This window comes from Fistularia commersonii, chromosome 3 (genome assembly GCF_037954325.1).
Source record: "Fistularia commersonii isolate RoL2024-O1a breed Wild chromosome 3, RoL_Fcom_v1.0, whole genome shotgun sequence".
NCBI lineage: Eukaryota > Metazoa > Chordata > Actinopteri > Syngnathiformes > Fistulariidae > Fistularia > Fistularia commersonii.
Window position 1 is genome coordinate 13,767,602 of NC_141286.1, and position 19,021 is coordinate 13,786,622.

The 19,021-nt window shown below is 53.0% G+C and overlaps 1 protein-coding gene across 1 annotated transcript; it reads right to left on the bottom strand.

Annotated features, from left to right (window-relative positions):
- Positions 1-34: 34 nt before the first annotated feature.
- LOC147235596 (uncharacterized) lies at positions 35-19,021 on the bottom strand. Its single transcript, XM_086140200.1, has one exon. The coding sequence runs from the start codon at positions 19,019-19,021 to the stop codon at positions 35-37; it is 18,987 nt and encodes a 6,328-aa protein (XP_085996326.1).

The window sequence follows — 19,021 nt, forward strand, 5'->3', positions numbered from 1 at the left end:
GGGGAAACGGTACTGAGAAGCAAACAAAAAAAAGTTATGTAAAGATAAACTGACCTGGTGGAAATGTAGTATTTTCGTGATGGCACTGGCATTCTTGTTTCTTAGTTACCAATTGAGTGGTGCTTCCAGTCAGAACATTTTCAGTTGAAATGTGAAGAGTGGTAGGTGCAGAAGGAGTTGTGGGTGTTGTCGTCGGCTTGGTGGGGGTCGAATGTGATGCCGTGGGAAGTGTAGTTGGAGTTGTGCCTGGACACGCGCAGCATTGGAGTCGAATCTCGTAGTCCAAGCATTGCTTCTGAAGGCCTTGTTGGTCGTTGTTGCATATCAGACCCACATGTCTGTTGCAAATAAGCTCTTGTCCCACCTGAGAGATTGTCAGGTTCGGATATGCAGCTGGTCTACACTGGACTTCCACGGGGTTTGCACAAATGAGATGACCGGCAGAGATTATGTGTTGGATAGTTTCCTGTTCCCCGCCATTGCGACCTGATGTGGGCTTCCCAAGATTGATCCACGGTGACCAGTCACATGTCATGCTATGCCCGCCAGGGCAAGGCCCATGAGTTGTGGTCTGAGAAGTGGTAGTTGTAGTCACGGTTGTGGGGGTGGTGCGGGTTGTTGATGTGGGAGTTGAGACTGTGGTTGACGGAGTTGTGGGTGTTGTCGTCGGCTTGGTGGGGGTCGAATGTGATGCCGTGGGAAGTGTAGTTGGAGTTGTGCCTGGACACGCGCAGCATTGGAGTCGAATCTCGTAGTCCAAGCATTGCTTCTGAAGGCCTTGTTGGTCGTTGTTGCATATCAGACCCACATGTCTGTTGCAAATAAGCTCTTGTCCCACCTGAGAGATTGTCAGGTTCGGATATGCAGCTGGTCTACACTGGACTTCCACGGGGTTTGCACAAATGAGATGACCGGCAGAGATTATGTGTTGGATAGTTTCCTGTTCCCCGCCATTGCGACCTGATGTGGGCTTCCCAAGATTGATCCACGGTGACCAGTCACATGTCATGCTATGCCCGCCAGGGCAAGGCCCATGAGTTGTGGTCTGAGAAGTGGTAGTTGTAGTCACGGTTGTGGGGGTGGTGCGGGTTGTTGATGTGGGAGTTGAGACTGTGGTTGACGGAGTTGTGGGTGTTGTCGTCGGCTTGGTGGGGGTCGAATGTGATGCCGTGGGAAGTGTAGTTGGAGTTGTGCCTGGACACGCGCAGCATTGGAGTCGAATCTCGTAGTCCAAGCATTGCTTCTGAAGGCCTTGTTGGTCGTTGTTGCATATCAGACCCACATGTCTGTTGCAAATAAGCTCTTGTCCCACCTGAGAGATTGTCAGGTTCGGATATGCAGCTGGTCTACACTGGACTTCCACGGGGTTTGCACAAATGAGATGACCGGCAGAGATTATGTGTTGGATAGTTTCCTGTTCCCCGCCATTGCGACCTGATGTGGGCTTCCCAAGATTGATCCACGGTGACCAGTCACATGTCATGCTATGCCCGCCAGGGCAAGGCCCATGAGTTGTGGTCTGAGAAGTGGTAGTTGTAGTCACGGTTGTGGGGGTGGTGCGGGTTGTTGATGTGGGAGTTGAGACTGTGGTTGACGGAGTTGTGGGTGTTGTCGTCGGCTTGGTGGGGGTCGAATGTGATGCCGTGGGAAGTGTAGTTGGAGTTGTGCCTGGACACGCGCAGCATTGGAGTCGAATCTCGTAGTCCAAGCATTGCTTCTGAAGGCCTTGTTGGTCGTTGTTGCATATCAGACCCACATGTCTGTTGCAAATAAGCTCTTGTCCCACCTGAGAGATTGTCAGGTTCGGATATGCAGCTGGTCTACACTGGACTTCCACGGGGTTTGCACAAATGAGATGACCGGCAGAGATTATGTGTTGGATAGTTTCCTGTTCCCCGCCATTGCGACCTGATGTGGGCTTCCCAAGATTGATCCACGGTGACCAGTCACATGTCATGCTATGCCCGCCAGGGCAAGGCCCATGAGTTGTGGTCTGAGAAGTGGTAGTTGTAGTCACGGTTGTGGGGGTGGTGCGGGTTGTTGATGTGGGAGTTGAGACTGTGGTTGACGGAGTTGTGGGTGTTGTCGTCGGCTTGGTGGGGGTCGAATGTGATGCCGTGGGAAGTGTAGTTGGAGTTGTGCCTGGACACGCGCAGCATTGGAGTCGAATCTCGTAGTCCAAGCATTGCTTCTGAAGGCCTTGTTGGTCGTTGTTGCATATCAGACCCACATGTCTGTTGCAAATAAGCTCTTGTCCCACCTGAGAGATTGTCAGGTTCGGATATGCAGCTGGTCTACACTGGACTTCCACGGGGTTTGCACAAATGAGATGACCGGCAGAGATTATGTGTTGGATAGTTTCCTGTTCCCCGCCATTGCGACCTGATGTGGGCTTCCCAAGATTGATCCACGGTGACCAGTCACATGTCATGCTATGCCCGCCAGGGCAAGGCCCATGAGTTGTGGTCTGAGAAGTGGTAGTTGTAGTCACGGTTGTGGGGGTGGTGCGGGTTGTTGATGTGGGAGTTGAGACTGTGGTTGACGGAGTTGTGGGTGTTGTCGTCGGCTTGGTGGGGGTCGAATGTGATGCCGTGGGAAGTGTAGTTGGAGTTGTGCCTGGACACGCGCAGCATTGGAGTCGAATCTCGTAGTCCAAGCATTGCTTCTGAAGGCCTTGTTGGTCGTTGTTGCATATCAGACCCACATGTCTGTTGCAAATAAGCTCTTGTCCCACCTGAGAGATTGTCAGGTTCGGATATGCAGCTGGTCTACACTGGACTTCCACGGGGTTTGCACAAATGAGATGACCGGCAGAGATTATGTGTTGGATAGTTTCCTGTTCCCCGCCATTGCGACCTGATGTGGGCTTCCCAAGATTGATCCACGGTGACCAGTCACATGTCATGCTATGCCCGCCAGGGCAAGGCCCATGAGTTGTGGTCTGAGAAGTGGTAGTTGTAGTCACGGTTGTGGGGGTGGTGCGGGTTGTTGATGTGGGAGTTGAGACTGTGGTTGACGGAGTTGTGGGTGTTGTCGTCGGCTTGGTGGGGGTCGAATGTGATGCCGTGGGAAGTGTAGTTGGAGTTGTGCCTGGACACGCGCAGCATTGGAGTCGAATCTCGTAGTCCAAGCATTGCTTCTGAAGGCCTTGTTGGTCGTTGTTGCATATCAGACCCACATGTCTGTTGCAAATAAGCTCTTGTCCCACCTGAGAGATTGTCAGGTTCGGATATGCAGCTGGTCTACACTGGACTTCCACGGGGTTTGCACAAATGAGATGACCGGCAGAGATTATGTGTTGGATAGTTTCCTGTTCCCCGCCATTGCGACCTGATGTGGGCTTCCCAAGATTGATCCACGGTGACCAGTCACATGTCATGCTATGCCCGCCAGGGCAAGGCCCATGAGTTGTGGTCTGAGAAGTGGTAGTTGTAGTCACGGTTGTGGGGGTGGTGCGGGTTGTTGATGTGGGAGTTGAGACTGTGGTTGACGGAGTTGTGGGTGTTGTCGTCGGCTTGGTGGGGGTCGAATGTGATGCCGTGGGAAGTGTAGTTGGAGTTGTGCCTGGACACGCGCAGCATTGGAGTCGAATCTCGTAGTCCAAGCATTGCTTCTGAAGGCCTTGTTGGTCGTTGTTGCATATCAGACCCACATGTCTGTTGCAAATAAGCTCTTGTCCCACCTGAGAGATTGTCAGGTTCGGATATGCAGCTGGTCTACACTGGACTTCCACGGGGTTTGCACAAATGAGATGACCGGCAGAGATTATGTGTTGGATAGTTTCCTGTTCCCCGCCATTGCGACCTGATGTGGGCTTCCCAAGATTGATCCACGGTGACCAGTCACATGTCATGCTATGCCCGCCAGGGCAAGGCCCATGAGTTGTGGTCTGAGAAGTGGTAGTTGTAGTCACGGTTGTGGGGGTGGTGCGGGTTGTTGATGTGGGAGTTGAGACTGTGGTTGACGGAGTTGTGGGTGTTGTCGTCGGCTTGGTGGGGGTCGAATGTGATGCCGTGGGAAGTGTAGTTGGAGTTGTGCCTGGACACGCGCAGCATTGGAGTCGAATCTCGTAGTCCAAGCATTGCTTCTGAAGGCCTTGTTGGTCGTTGTTGCATATCAGACCCACATGTCTGTTGCAAATAAGCTCTTGTCCCACCTGAGAGATTGTCAGGTTCGGATATGCAGCTGGTCTACACTGGACTTCCACGGGGTTTGCACAAATGAGATGACCGGCAGAGATTATGTGTTGGATAGTTTCCTGTTCCCCGCCATTGCGACCTGATGTGGGCTTCCCAAGATTGATCCACGGTGACCAGTCACATGTCATGCTATGCCCGCCAGGGCAAGGCCCATGAGTTGTGGTCTGAGAAGTGGTAGTTGTAGTCACGGTTGTGGGGGTGGTGCGGGTTGTTGATGTGGGAGTTGAGACTGTGGTTGACGGAGTTGTGGGTGTTGTCGTCGGCTTGGTGGGGGTCGAATGTGATGCCGTGGGAAGTGTAGTTGGAGTTGTGCCTGGACACGCGCAGCATTGGAGTCGAATCTCGTAGTCCAAGCATTGCTTCTGAAGGCCTTGTTGGTCGTTGTTGCATATCAGACCCACATGTCTGTTGCAAATAAGCTCTTGTCCCACCTGAGAGATTGTCAGGTTCGGATATGCAGCTGGTCTACACTGGACTTCCACGGGGTTTGCACAAATGAGATGACCGGCAGAGATTATGTGTTGGATAGTTTCCTGTTCCCCGCCATTGCGACCTGATGTGGGCTTCCCAAGATTGATCCACGGTGACCAGTCACATGTCATGCTATGCCCGCCAGGGCAAGGCCCATGAGTTGTGGTCTGAGAAGTGGTAGTTGTAGTCACGGTTGTGGGGGTGGTGCGGGTTGTTGATGTGGGAGTTGAGACTGTGGTTGACGGAGTTGTGGGTGTTGTCGTCGGCTTGGTGGGGGTCGAATGTGATGCCGTGGGAAGTGTAGTTGGAGTTGTGCCTGGACACGCGCAGCATTGGAGTCGAATCTCGTAGTCCAAGCATTGCTTCTGAAGGCCTTGTTGGTCGTTGTTGCATATCAGACCCACATGTCTGTTGCAAATAAGCTCTTGTCCCACCTGAGAGATTGTCAGGTTCGGATATGCAGCTGGTCTACACTGGACTTCCACGGGGTTTGCACAAATGAGATGACCGGCAGAGATTATGTGTTGGATAGTTTCCTGTTCCCCGCCATTGCGACCTGATGTGGGCTTCCCAAGATTGATCCACGGTGACCAGTCACATGTCATGCTATGCCCGCCAGGGCAAGGCCCATGAGTTGTGGTCTGAGAAGTGGTAGTTGTAGTCACGGTTGTGGGGGTGGTGCGGGTTGTTGATGTGGGAGTTGAGACTGTGGTTGACGGAGTTGTGGGTGTTGTCGTCGGCTTGGTGGGGGTCGAATGTGATGCCGTGGGAAGTGTAGTTGGAGTTGTGCCTGGACACGCGCAGCATTGGAGTCGAATCTCGTAGTCCAAGCATTGCTTCTGAAGGCCTTGTTGGTCGTTGTTGCATATCAGACCCACATGTCTGTTGCAAATAAGCTCTTGTCCCACCTGAGAGATTGTCAGGTTCGGATATGCAGCTGGTCTACACTGGACTTCCACGGGGTTTGCACAAATGAGATGACCGGCAGAGATTATGTGTTGGATAGTTTCCTGTTCCCCGCCATTGCGACCTGATGTGGGCTTCCCAAGATTGATCCACGGTGACCAGTCACATGTCATGCTATGCCCGCCAGGGCAAGGCCCATGAGTTGTGGTCTGAGAAGTGGTAGTTGTAGTCACGGTTGTGGGGGTGGTGCGGGTTGTTGATGTGGGAGTTGAGACTGTGGTTGACGGAGTTGTGGGTGTTGTCGTCGGCTTGGTGGGGGTCGAATGTGATGCCGTGGGAAGTGTAGTTGGAGTTGTGCCTGGACACGCGCAGCATTGGAGTCGAATCTCGTAGTCCAAGCATTGCTTCTGAAGGCCTTGTTGGTCGTTGTTGCATATCAGACCCACATGTCTGTTGCAAATAAGCTCTTGTCCCACCTGAGAGATTGTCAGGTTCGGATATGCAGCTGGTCTACACTGGACTTCCACGGGGTTTGCACAAATGAGATGACCGGCAGAGATTATGTGTTGGATAGTTTCCTGTTCCCCGCCATTGCGACCTGATGTGGGCTTCCCAAGATTGATCCACGGTGACCAGTCACATGTCATGCTATGCCCGCCAGGGCAAGGCCCATGAGTTGTGGTCTGAGAAGTGGTAGTTGTAGTCACGGTTGTGGGGGTGGTGCGGGTTGTTGATGTGGGAGTTGAGACTGTGGTTGACGGAGTTGTGGGTGTTGTCGTCGGCTTGGTGGGGGTCGAATGTGATGCCGTGGGAAGTGTAGTTGGAGTTGTGCCTGAACACGCGCAGCATTGGAGTCGAATCTCGTAGTCCAAGCATTGCTTCTGAAGGCCTTGTTGGTCGTTGTTGCATATCAGACCCACATGTCTGTTGCAAATAAGCTCTTGTCCCACCTGAGAGATTGTCAGGTTCGGATATGCAGCTGGTCTACACTGGACTTCCACGGGGTTTGCACAAATGAGATGACCGGCAGAGATTATGTGTTGGATAGTTTCCTGTTCCCCGCCATTGCGACCTGATGTGGGCTTCCCAAGATTGATCCACGGTGACCAGTCACATGTCATGCTATGCCCGCCAGGGCAAGGCCCATGAGTTGTGGTCTGAGAAGTGGTAGTTGTAGTCACGGTTGTGGGGGTGGTGCGGGTTGTTGATGTGGGAGTTGAGACTGTGGTTGACGGAGTTGTGGGTGTTGTCGTCGGCTTGGTGGGGGTCGAATGTGATGCCGTGGGAAGTGTAGTTGGAGTTGTGCCTGGACACGCGCAGCATTGGAGTCGAATCTCGTAGTCCAAGCATTGCTTCTGAAGGCCTTGTTGGTCGTTGTTGCATATCAGACCCACATGTCTGTTGCAAATAAGCTCTTGTCCCACCTGAGAGATTGTCAGGTTCGGATATGCAGCTGGTCTACACTGGACTTCCACGGGGTTTGCACAAATGAGATGACCGGCAGAGATTATGTGTTGGATAGTTTCCTGTTCCCCGCCATTGCGACCTGATGTGGGCTTCCCAAGATTGATCCACGGTGACCAGTCACATGTCATGCTATGCCCGCCAGGGCAAGGCCCATGAGTTGTGGTCTGAGAAGTGGTAGTTGTAGTCACGGTTGTGGGGGTGGTGCGGGTTGTTGATGTGGGAGTTGAGACTGTGGTTGACGGAGTTGTGGGTGTTGTCGTCGGCTTGGTGGGGGTCGAATGTGATGCCGTGGGAAGTGTAGTTGGAGTTGTGCCTGGACACGCGCAGCATTGGAGTCGAATCTCGTAGTCCAAGCATTGCTTCTGAAGGCCTTGTTGGTCGTTGTTGCATATCAGACCCACATGTCTGTTGCAAATAAGCTCTTGTCCCACCTGAGAGATTGTCAGGTTCGGATATGCAGCTGGTCTACACTGGACTTCCACGGGGTTTGCACAAATGAGATGACCGGCAGAGATTATGTGTTGGATAGTTTCCTGTTCCCCGCCATTGCGACCTGATGTGGGCTTCCCAAGATTGATCCACGGTGACCAGTCACATGTCATGCTATGCCCGCCAGGGCAAGGCCCATGAGTTGTGGTCTGAGAAGTGGTAGTTGTAGTCACGGTTGTGGGGGTGGTGCGGGTTGTTGATGTGGGAGTTGAGACTGTGGTTGACGGAGTTGTGGGTGTTGTCGTCGGCTTGGTGGGGGTCGAATGTGATGCCGTGGGAAGTGTAGTTGGAGTTGTGCCTGGACACGCGCAGCATTGGAGTCGAATCTCGTAGTCCAAGCATTGCTTCTGAAGGCCTTGTTGGTCGTTGTTGCATATCAGACCCACATGTCTGTTGCAAATAAGCTCTTGTCCCACCTGAGAGATTGTCAGGTTCGGATATGCAGCTGGTCTACACTGGACTTCCACGGGGTTTGCACAAATGAGATGACCGGCAGAGATTATGTGTTGGATAGTTTCCTGTTCCCCGCCATTGCGACCTGATGTGGGCTTCCCAAGATTGATCCACGGTGACCAGTCACATGTCATGCTATGCCCGCCAGGGCAAGGCCCATGAGTTGTGGTCTGAGAAGTGGTAGTTGTAGTCACGGTTGTGGGGGTGGTGCGGGTTGTTGATGTGGGAGTTGAGACTGTGGTTGACGGAGTTGTGGGTGTTGTCGTCGGCTTGGTGGGGGTCGAATGTGATGCCGTGGGAAGTGTAGTTGGAGTTGTGCCTGGACACGCGCAGCATTGGAGTCGAATCTCGTAGTCCAAGCATTGCTTCTGAAGGCCTTGTTGGTCGTTGTTGCATATCAGACCCACATGTCTGTTGCAAATAAGCTCTTGTCCCACCTGAGAGATTGTCAGGTTCGGATATGCAGCTGGTCTACACTGGACTTCCACGGGGTTTGCACAAATGAGATGACCGGCAGAGATTATGTGTTGGATAGTTTCCTGTTCCCCGCCATTGCGACCTGATGTGGGCTTCCCAAGATTGATCCACGGTGACCAGTCACATGTCATGCTATGCCCGCCAGGGCAAGGCCCATGAGTTGTGGTCTGAGAAGTGGTAGTTGTAGTCACGGTTGTGGGGGTGGTGCGGGTTGTTGATGTGGGAGTTGAGACTGTGGTTGACGGAGTTGTGGGTGTTGTCGTCGGCTTGGTGGGGGTCGAATGTGATGCCGTGGGAAGTGTAGTTGGAGTTGTGCCTGGACACGCGCAGCATTGGAGTCGAATCTCGTAGTCCAAGCATTGCTTCTGAAGGCCTTGTTGGTCGTTGTTGCATATCAGACCCACATGTCTGTTGCAAATAAGCTCTTGTCCCACCTGAGAGATTGTCAGGTTCGGATATGCAGCTGGTCTACACTGGACTTCCACGGGGTTTGCACAAATGAGATGACCGGCAGAGATTATGTGTTGGATAGTTTCCTGTTCCCCGCCATTGCGACCTGATGTGGGCTTCCCAAGATTGATCCACGGTGACCAGTCACATGTCATGCTATGCCCGCCAGGGCAAGGCCCATGAGTTGTGGTCTGAGAAGTGGTAGTTGTAGTCACGGTTGTGGGGGTGGTGCGGGTTGTTGATGTGGGAGTTGAGACTGTGGTTGACGGAGTTGTGGGTGTTGTCGTCGGCTTGGTGGGGGTCGAATGTGATGCCGTGGGAAGTGTAGTTGGAGTTGTGCCTGGACACGCGCAGCATTGGAGTCGAATCTCGTAGTCCAAGCATTGCTTCTGAAGGCCTTGTTGGTCGTTGTTGCATATCAGACCCACATGTCTGTTGCAAATAAGCTCTTGTCCCACCTGAGAGATTGTCAGGTTCGGATATGCAGCTGGTCTACACTGGACTTCCACGGGGTTTGCACAAATGAGATGACCGGCAGAGATTATGTGTTGGATAGTTTCCTGTTCCCCGCCATTGCGACCTGATGTGGGCTTCCCAAGATTGATCCACGGTGACCAGTCACATGTCATGCTATGCCCGCCAGGGCAAGGCCCATGAGTTGTGGTCTGAGAAGTGGTAGTTGTAGTCACGGTTGTGGGGGTGGTGCGGGTTGTTGATGTGGGAGTTGAGACTGTGGTTGACGGAGTTGTGGGTGTTGTCGTCGGCTTGGTGGGGGTCGAATGTGATGCCGTGGGAAGTGTAGTTGGAGTTGTGCCTGGACACGCGCAGCATTGGAGTCGAATCTCGTAGTCCAAGCATTGCTTCTGAAGGCCTTGTTGGTCGTTGTTGCATATCAGACCCACATGTCTGTTGCAAATAAGCTCTTGTCCCACCTGAGAGATTGTCAGGTTCGGATATGCAGCTGGTCTACACTGGACTTCCACGGGGTTTGCACAAATGAGATGACCGGCAGAGATTATGTGTTGGATAGTTTCCTGTTCCCCGCCATTGCGACCTGATGTGGGCTTCCCAAGATTGATCCACGGTGACCAGTCACATGTCATGCTATGCCCGCCAGGGCAAGGCCCATGAGTTGTGGTCTGAGAAGTGGTAGTTGTAGTCACGGTTGTGGGGGTGGTGCGGGTTGTTGATGTGGGAGTTGAGACTGTGGTTGACGGAGTTGTGGGTGTTGTCGTCGGCTTGGTGGGGGTCGAATGTGATGCCGTGGGAAGTGTAGTTGGAGTTGTGCCTGGACACGCGCAGCATTGGAGTCGAATCTCGTAGTCCAAGCATTGCTTCTGAAGGCCTTGTTGGTCGTTGTTGCATATCAGACCCACATGTCTGTTGCAAATAAGCTCTTGTCCCACCTGAGAGATTGTCAGGTTCGGATATGCAGCTGGTCTACACTGGACTTCCACGGGGTTTGCACAAATGAGATGACCGGCAGAGATTATGTGTTGGATAGTTTCCTGTTCCCCGCCATTGCGACCTGATGTGGGCTTCCCAAGATTGATCCACGGTGACCAGTCACATGTCATGCTATGCCCGCCAGGGCAAGGCCCATGAGTTGTGGTCTGAGAAGTGGTAGTTGTAGTCACGGTTGTGGGGGTGGTGCGGGTTGTTGATGTGGGAGTTGAGACTGTGGTTGACGGAGTTGTGGGTGTTGTCGTCGGCTTGGTGGGGGTCGAATGTGATGCCGTGGGAAGTGTAGTTGGAGTTGTGCCTGGACACGCGCAGCATTGGAGTCGAATCTCGTAGTCCAAGCATTGCTTCTGAAGGCCTTGTTGGTCGTTGTTGCATATCAGACCCACATGTCTGTTGCAAATAAGCTCTTGTCCCACCTGAGAGATTGTCAGGTTCGGATATGCAGCTGGTCTACACTGGACTTCCACGGGGTTTGCACAAATGAGATGACCGGCAGAGATTATGTGTTGGATAGTTTCCTGTTCCCCGCCATTGCGACCTGATGTGGGCTTCCCAAGATTGATCCACGGTGACCAGTCACATGTCATGCTATGCCCGCCAGGGCAAGGCCCATGAGTTGTGGTCTGAGAAGTGGTAGTTGTAGTCACGGTTGTGGGGGTGGTGCGGGTTGTTGATGTGGGAGTTGAGACTGTGGTTGACGGAGTTGTGGGTGTTGTCGTCGGCTTGGTGGGGGTCGAATGTGATGCCGTGGGAAGTGTAGTTGGAGTTGTGCCTGGACACGCGCAGCATTGGAGTCGAATCTCGTAGTCCAAGCATTGCTTCTGAAGGCCTTGTTGGTCGTTGTTGCATATCAGACCCACATGTCTGTTGCAAATAAGCTCTTGTCCCACCTGAGAGATTGTCAGGTTCGGATATGCAGCTGGTCTACACTGGACTTCCACGGGGTTTGCACAAATGAGATGACCGGCAGAGATTATGTGTTGGATAGTTTCCTGTTCCCCGCCATTGCGACCTGATGTGGGCTTCCCAAGATTGATCCACGGTGACCAGTCACATGTCATGCTATGCCCGCCAGGGCAAGGCCCATGAGTTGTGGTCTGAGAAGTGGTAGTTGTAGTCACGGTTGTGGGGGTGGTGCGGGTTGTTGATGTGGGAGTTGAGACTGTGGTTGACGGAGTTGTGGGTGTTGTCGTCGGCTTGGTGGGGGTCGAATGTGATGCCGTGGGAAGTGTAGTTGGAGTTGTGCCTGGACACGCGCAGCATTGGAGTCGAATCTCGTAGTCCAAGCATTGCTTCTGAAGGCCTTGTTGGTCGTTGTTGCATATCAGACCCACATGTCTGTTGCAAATAAGCTCTTGTCCCACCTGAGAGATTGTCAGGTTCGGATATGCAGCTGGTCTACACTGGACTTCCACGGGGTTTGCACAAATGAGATGACCGGCAGAGATTATGTGTTGGATAGTTTCCTGTTCCCCGCCATTGCGACCTGATGTGGGCTTCCCAAGATTGATCCACGGTGACCAGTCACATGTCATGCTATGCCCGCCAGGGCAAGGCCCATGAGTTGTGGTCTGAGAAGTGGTAGTTGTAGTCACGGTTGTGGGGGTGGTGCGGGTTGTTGATGTGGGAGTTGAGACTGTGGTTGACGGAGTTGTGGGTGTTGTCGTCGGCTTGGTGGGGGTCGAATGTGATGCCGTGGGAAGTGTAGTTGGAGTTGTGCCTGGACACGCGCAGCATTGGAGTCGAATCTCGTAGTCCAAGCATTGCTTCTGAAGGCCTTGTTGGTCGTTGTTGCATATCAGACCCACATGTCTGTTGCAAATAAGCTCTTGTCCCACCTGAGAGATTGTCAGGTTCGGATATGCAGCTGGTCTACACTGGACTTCCACGGGGTTTGCACAAATGAGATGACCGGCAGAGATTATGTGTTGGATAGTTTCCTGTTCCCCGCCATTGCGACCTGATGTGGGCTTCCCAAGATTGATCCACGGTGACCAGTCACATGTCATGCTATGCCCGCCAGGGCAAGGCCCATGAGTTGTGGTCTGAGAAGTGGTAGTTGTAGTCACGGTTGTGGGGGTGGTGCGGGTTGTTGATGTGGGAGTTGAGACTGTGGTTGACGGAGTTGTGGGTGTTGTCGTCGGCTTGGTGGGGGTCGAATGTGATGCCGTGGGAAGTGTAGTTGGAGTTGTGCCTGGACACGCGCAGCATTGGAGTCGAATCTCGTAGTCCAAGCATTGCTTCTGAAGGCCTTGTTGGTCGTTGTTGCATATCAGACCCACATGTCTGTTGCAAATAAGCTCTTGTCCCACCTGAGAGATTGTCAGGTTCGGATATGCAGCTGGTCTACACTGGACTTCCACGGGGTTTGCACAAATGAGATGACCGGCAGAGATTATGTGTTGGATAGTTTCCTGTTCCCCGCCATTGCGACCTGATGTGGGCTTCCCAAGATTGATCCACGGTGACCAGTCACATGTCATGCTATGCCCGCCAGGGCAAGGCCCATGAGTTGTGGTCTGAGAAGTGGTAGTTGTAGTCACGGTTGTGGGGGTGGTGCGGGTTGTTGATGTGGGAGTTGAGACTGTGGTTGACGGAGTTGTGGGTGTTGTCGTCGGCTTGGTGGGGGTCGAATGTGATGCCGTGGGAAGTGTAGTTGGAGTTGTGCCTGGACACGCGCAGCATTGGAGTCGAATCTCGTAGTCCAAGCATTGCTTCTGAAGGCCTTGTTGGTCGTTGTTGCATATCAGACCCACATGTCTGTTGCAAATAAGCTCTTGTCCCACCTGAGAGATTGTCAGGTTCGGATATGCAGCTGGTCTACACTGGACTTCCACGGGGTTTGCACAAATGAGATGACCGGCAGAGATTATGTGTTGGATAGTTTCCTGTTCCCCGCCATTGCGACCTGATGTGGGCTTCCCAAGATTGATCCACGGTGACCAGTCACATGTCATGCTATGCCCGCCAGGGCAAGGCCCATGAGTTGTGGTCTGAGAAGTGGTAGTTGTAGTCACGGTTGTGGGGGTGGTGCGGGTTGTTGATGTGGGAGTTGAGACTGTGGTTGACGGAGTTGTGGGTGTTGTCGTCGGCTTGGTGGGGGTCGAATGTGATGCCGTGGGAAGTGTAGTTGGAGTTGTGCCTGGACACGCGCAGCATTGGAGTCGAATCTCGTAGTCCAAGCATTGCTTCTGAAGGCCTTGTTGGTCGTTGTTGCATATCAGACCCACATGTCTGTTGCAAATAAGCTCTTGTCCCACCTGAGAGATTGTCAGGTTCGGATATGCAGCTGGTCTACACTGGACTTCCACGGGGTTTGCACAAATGAGATGACCGGCAGAGATTATGTGTTGGATAGTTTCCTGTTCCCCGCCATTGCGACCTGATGTGGGCTTCCCAAGATTGATCCACGGTGACCAGTCACATGTCATGCTATGCCCGCCAGGGCAAGGCCCATGAGTTGTGGTCTGAGAAGTGGTAGTTGTAGTCACGGTTGTGGGGGTGGTGCGGGTTGTTGATGTGGGAGTTGAGACTGTGGTTGACGGAGTTGTGGGTGTTGTCGTCGGCTTGGTGGGGGTCGAATGTGATGCCGTGGGAAGTGTAGTTGGAGTTGTGCCTGGACATGCGCAGCATTGGAGTCGAATCTCGTAGTCCAAGCATTGCTTCTGAAGGCCTTGTTGGTCGTTGTTGCATATCAGACCCACATGTCTGTTGCAAATAAGCTCTTGTCCCACCTGAGAGATTGTCAGGTTCGGATATGCAGCTGGTCTACACTGGACTTCCACGGGGTTTGCACAAATGAGATGACCGGCAGAGATTATGTGTTGGATAGTTTCCTGTTCCCCGCCATTGCGACCTGATGTGGGCTTCCCAAGATTGATCCACGGTGACCAGTCACATGTCATGCTATGCCCGCCAGGGCAAGGCCCATGAGTTGTGGTCTGAGAAGTGGTAGTTGTAGTCACGGTTGTGGGGGTGGTGCGGGTTGTTGATGTGGGAGTTGAGACTGTGGTTGACGGAGTTGTGGGTGTTGTCGTCGGCTTGGTGGGGGTCGAATGTGATGCCGTGGGAAGTGTAGTTGGAGTTGTGCCTGGACACGCGCAGCATTGGAGTCGAATCTCGTAGTCCAAGCATTGCTTCTGAAGGCCTTGTTGGTCGTTGTTGCATATCAGACCCACATGTCTGTTGCAAATAAGCTCTTGTCCCACCTGAGAGATTGTCAGGTTCGGATATGCAGCTGGTCTACACTGGACTTCCACGGGGTTTGCACAAATGAGATGACCGGCAGAGATTATGTGTTGGATAGTTTCCTGTTCCCCGCCATTGCGACCTGATGTGGGCTTCCCAAGATTGATCCACGGTGACCAGTCACATGTCATGCTATGCCCGCCAGGGCAAGGCCCATGAGTTGTGGTCTGAGAAGTGGTAGTTGTAGTCACGGTTGTGGGGGTGGTGCGGGTTGTTGATGTGGGAGTTGAGACTGTGGTTGACGGAGTTGTGGGTGTTGTCGTCGGCTTGGTGGGGGTCGAATGTGATGCCGTGGGAAGTGTAGTTGGAGTTGTGCCTGGACATGCGCAGCATTGGAGTCGAATCTCGTAGTCCAAGCATTGCTTCTGAAGGCCTTGTTGGTCGTTGTTGCATATCAGACCCACATGTCTGTTGCAAATAAGCTCTTGTCCCACCTGAGAGATTGTCAGGTTCGGATATGCAGCTGGTCTACACTGGACTTCCACGGGGTTTGCACAAATGAGATGACCGGCAGAGATTATGTGTTGGATAGTTTCCTGTTCCCCGCCATTGCGACCTGATGTGGGCTTCCCAAGATTGATCCACGGTGACCAGTCACATGTCATGCTATGCCCGCCAGGGCAAGGCCCATGAGTTGTGGTCTGAGAAGTGGTAGTTGTAGTCACGGTTGTGGGGGTGGTGCGGGTTGTTGATGTGGGAGTTGAGACTGTGGTTGACGGAGTTGTGGGTGTTGTCGTCGGCTTGGTGGGGGTCGAATGTGATGCCGTGGGAAGTGTAGTTGGAGTTGTGCCTGGACACGCGCAGCATTGGAGTCGAATCTCGTAGTCCAAGCATTGCTTCTGAAGGCCTTGTTGGTCGTTGTTGCATATCAGACCCACATGTCTGTTGCAAATAAGCTCTTGTCCCACCTGAGAGATTGTCAGGTTCGGATATGCAGCTGGTCTACACTGGACTTCCACGGGGTTTGCACAAATGAGATGACCGGCAGAGATTATGTGTTGGATAGTTTCCTGTTCCCCGCCATTGCGACCTGATGTGGGCTTCCCAAGATTGATCCACGGTGACCAGTCACATGTCATGCTATGCCCGCCAGGGCAAGGCCCATGAGTTGTGGTCTGAGAAGTGGTAGTTGTAGTCACGGTTGTGGGGGTGGTGCGGGTTGTTGATGTGGGAGTTGAGACTGTGGTTGACGGAGTTGTGGGTGTTGTCGTCGGCTTGGTGGGGGTCGAATGTGATGCCGTGGGAAGTGTAGTTGGAGTTGTGCCTGGACACGCGCAGCATTGGAGTCGAATCTCGTAGTCCAAGCATTGCTTCTGAAGGCCTTGTTGGTCGTTGTTGCATATCAGACCCACATGTCTGTTGCAAATAAGCTCTTGTCCCACCTGAGAGATTGTCAGGTTCGGATATGCAGCTGGTCTACACTGGACTTCCACGGGGTTTGCACAAATGAGATGACCGGCAGAGATTATGTGTTGGATAGTTTCCTGTTCCCCGCCATTGCGACCTGATGTGGGCTTCCCAAGATTGATCCACGGTGACCAGTCACATGTCATGCTATGCCCGCCAGGGCAAGGCCCATGAGTTGTGGTCTGAGAAGTGGTAGTTGTAGTCACGGTTGTGGGGGTGGTGCGGGTTGTTGATGTGGGAGTTGAGACTGTGGTTGACGGAGTTGTGGGTGTTGTCGTCGGCTTGGTGGGGGTCGAATGTGATGCCGTGGGAAGTGTAGTTGGAGTTGTGCCTGGACACGCGCAGCATTGGAGTCGAATCTCGTAGTCCAAGCATTGCTTCTGAAGGCCTTGTTGGTCGTTGTTGCATATCAGACCCACATGTCTGTTGCAAATAAGCTCTTGTCCCACCTGAGAGATTGTCAGGTTCGGATATGCAGCTGGTCTACACTGGACTTCCACGGGGTTTGCACAAATGAGATGACCGGCAGAGATTATGTGTTGGATAGTTTCCTGTTCCCCGCCATTGCGACCTGATGTGGGCTTCCCAAGATTGATCCACGGTGACCAGTCACATGTCATGCTATGCCCGCCAGGGCAAGGCCCATGAGTTGTGGTCTGAGAAGTGGTAGTTGTAGTCACGGTTGTGGGGGTGGTGCGGGTTGTTGATGTGGGAGTTGAGACTGTGGTTGACGGAGTTGTGGGTGTTGTCGTCGGCTTGGTGGGGGTCGAATGTGATGCCGTGGGAAGTGTAGTTGGAGTTGTGCCTGGACACGCGCAGCATTGGAGTCGAATCTCGTAGTCCAAGCATTGCTTCTGAAGGCCTTGTTGGTCGTTGTTGCATATCAGACCCACATGTCTGTTGCAAATAAGCTCTTGTCCCACCTGAGAGATTGTCAGGTTCGGATATGCAGCTGGTCTACACTGGACTTCCACGGGGTTTGCACAAATGAGATGACCGGCAGAGATTATGTGTTGGATAGTTTCCTGTTCCCCGCCATTGCGACCTGATGTGGGCTTCCCAAGATTGATCCACGGTGACCAGTCACATGTCATGCTATGCCCGCCAGGGCAAGGCCCATGAGTTGTGGTCTGAGAAGTGGTAGTTGTAGTCACGGTTGTGGGGGTGGTGCGGGTTGTTGATGTGGGAGTTGAGACTGTGGTTGACGGAGTTGTGGGTGTTGTCGTCGGCTTGGTGGGGGTCGAATGTGATGCCGTGGGAAGTGTAGTTGGAGTTGTGCCTGGACACGCGCAGCATTGGAGTCGAATCTCGTAGTCCAAGCATTGCTTCTGAAGGCCTTGTTGGTCGTTGTTGCATATCAGACCCACATGTCTGTTGCAAATAAGCTCTTGTCCCACCTGAGAGATTGTCAGGTTCGGATATGCAGCTGGTCTACACTGGACTTCCACGGGGTTTGCACAAATGAGATGACCGGCAGAGATTATGTGTTGGATAGTTTCCTGTTCCCCGCCATTGCGACCTGATGTGGGCTTCCCAAGATTGATCCACGGTGACCAGTCACATGTCATGCTATGCCCGCCAGGGCAAGGCCCATGAGTTGTGGTCTGAGAAGTGGTAGTTGTAGTCACGGTTGTGGGGGTGGTGCGGGTTGTTGATGTGGGAGTTGAGACTGTGGTTGACGGAGTTGTGGGTGTTGTCGTCGGCTTGGTGGGGGTCGAATGTGATGCCGTGGGAAGTGTAGTTGGAGTTGTGCCTGGACACGCGCAGCATTGGAGTCGAATCTCGTAGTCCAAGCATTGCTTCTGAAGGCCTTGTTGGTCGTTGTTGCATATCAGACCCACATGTCTGTTGCAAATAAGCTCTTGTCCCACCTGAGAGATTGTCAGGTTCGGATATGCAGCTGGTCTACACTGGACTTCCACGGGGTTTGCACAAATGAGATGACCGGCAGAGATTATGTGTTGGATAGTTTCCTGTTCCCCGCCATTGCGACCTGATGTGGGCTTCCCAAGATTGATCCACGGTGACCAGTCACATGTCATGCTATGCCCGCCAGGGCAAGGCCCATGAGTTGTGGTCTGAGAAGTGGTAGTTGTAGTCACGGTTGTGGGGGTGGTGCGGGTTGTTGATGTGGGAGTTGAGACTGTGGTTGACGGAGTTGTGGGTGTTGTCGTCGGCTTGGTGGGGGTCGAATGTGATGCCGTGGGAAGTGTAGTTGGAGTTGTGCCTGGACACGCGCAGCATTGGAGTCGAATCTCGTAGTCCAAGCATTGCTTCTGAAGGCCTTGTTGGTCGTTGTTGCATATCAGACCCACATGTCTGTTGCAAATAAGCTCTTGTCCCACCTGAGAGATTGTCAGGTTCGGATATGCAGCTGGTCTACACTGGACTTCCACGGGGTTTGCACAAATGAGATGACCGGCAGAGATTATGTGTTGGATAGTTTCCTGTTCCCCGCCATTGCGACCTGATGTGGGCTTCCCAAGATTGATCCACGGTGACCAGTCACATGTCATGCTATGCCCGCCAGGGCAAGGCCCATGAGTTGTGGTCTGAGAAGTGGTAGTTGTAGTCACGGTTGTGGGGGTGGTGCGGGTTGTTGATGTGGGAGTTGAGACTGTGGTTGACGGAGTTGTGGGTGTTGTCGTCGGCTTGGTGGGGGTCGAATGTGATGCCGTGGGAAGTGTAGTTGGAGTTGTGCCTGGACACGCGCAGCATTGGAGTCGAATCTCGTAGTCCAAGCATTGCTTCTGAAGGCCTTGTTGGTCGTTGTTGCATATCAGACCCACATGTCTGTTGCAAATAAGCTCTTGTCCCACCTGAGAGATTGTCAGGTTCGGATATGCAGCTGGTCTACACTGGACTTCCACGGGGTTTGCACAAATGAGATGACCGGCAGAGATTATGTGTTGGATAGTTTCCTGTTCCCCGCCATTGCGACCTGATGTGGGCTTCCCAAGATTGATCCACGGTGACCAGTCACATGTCAT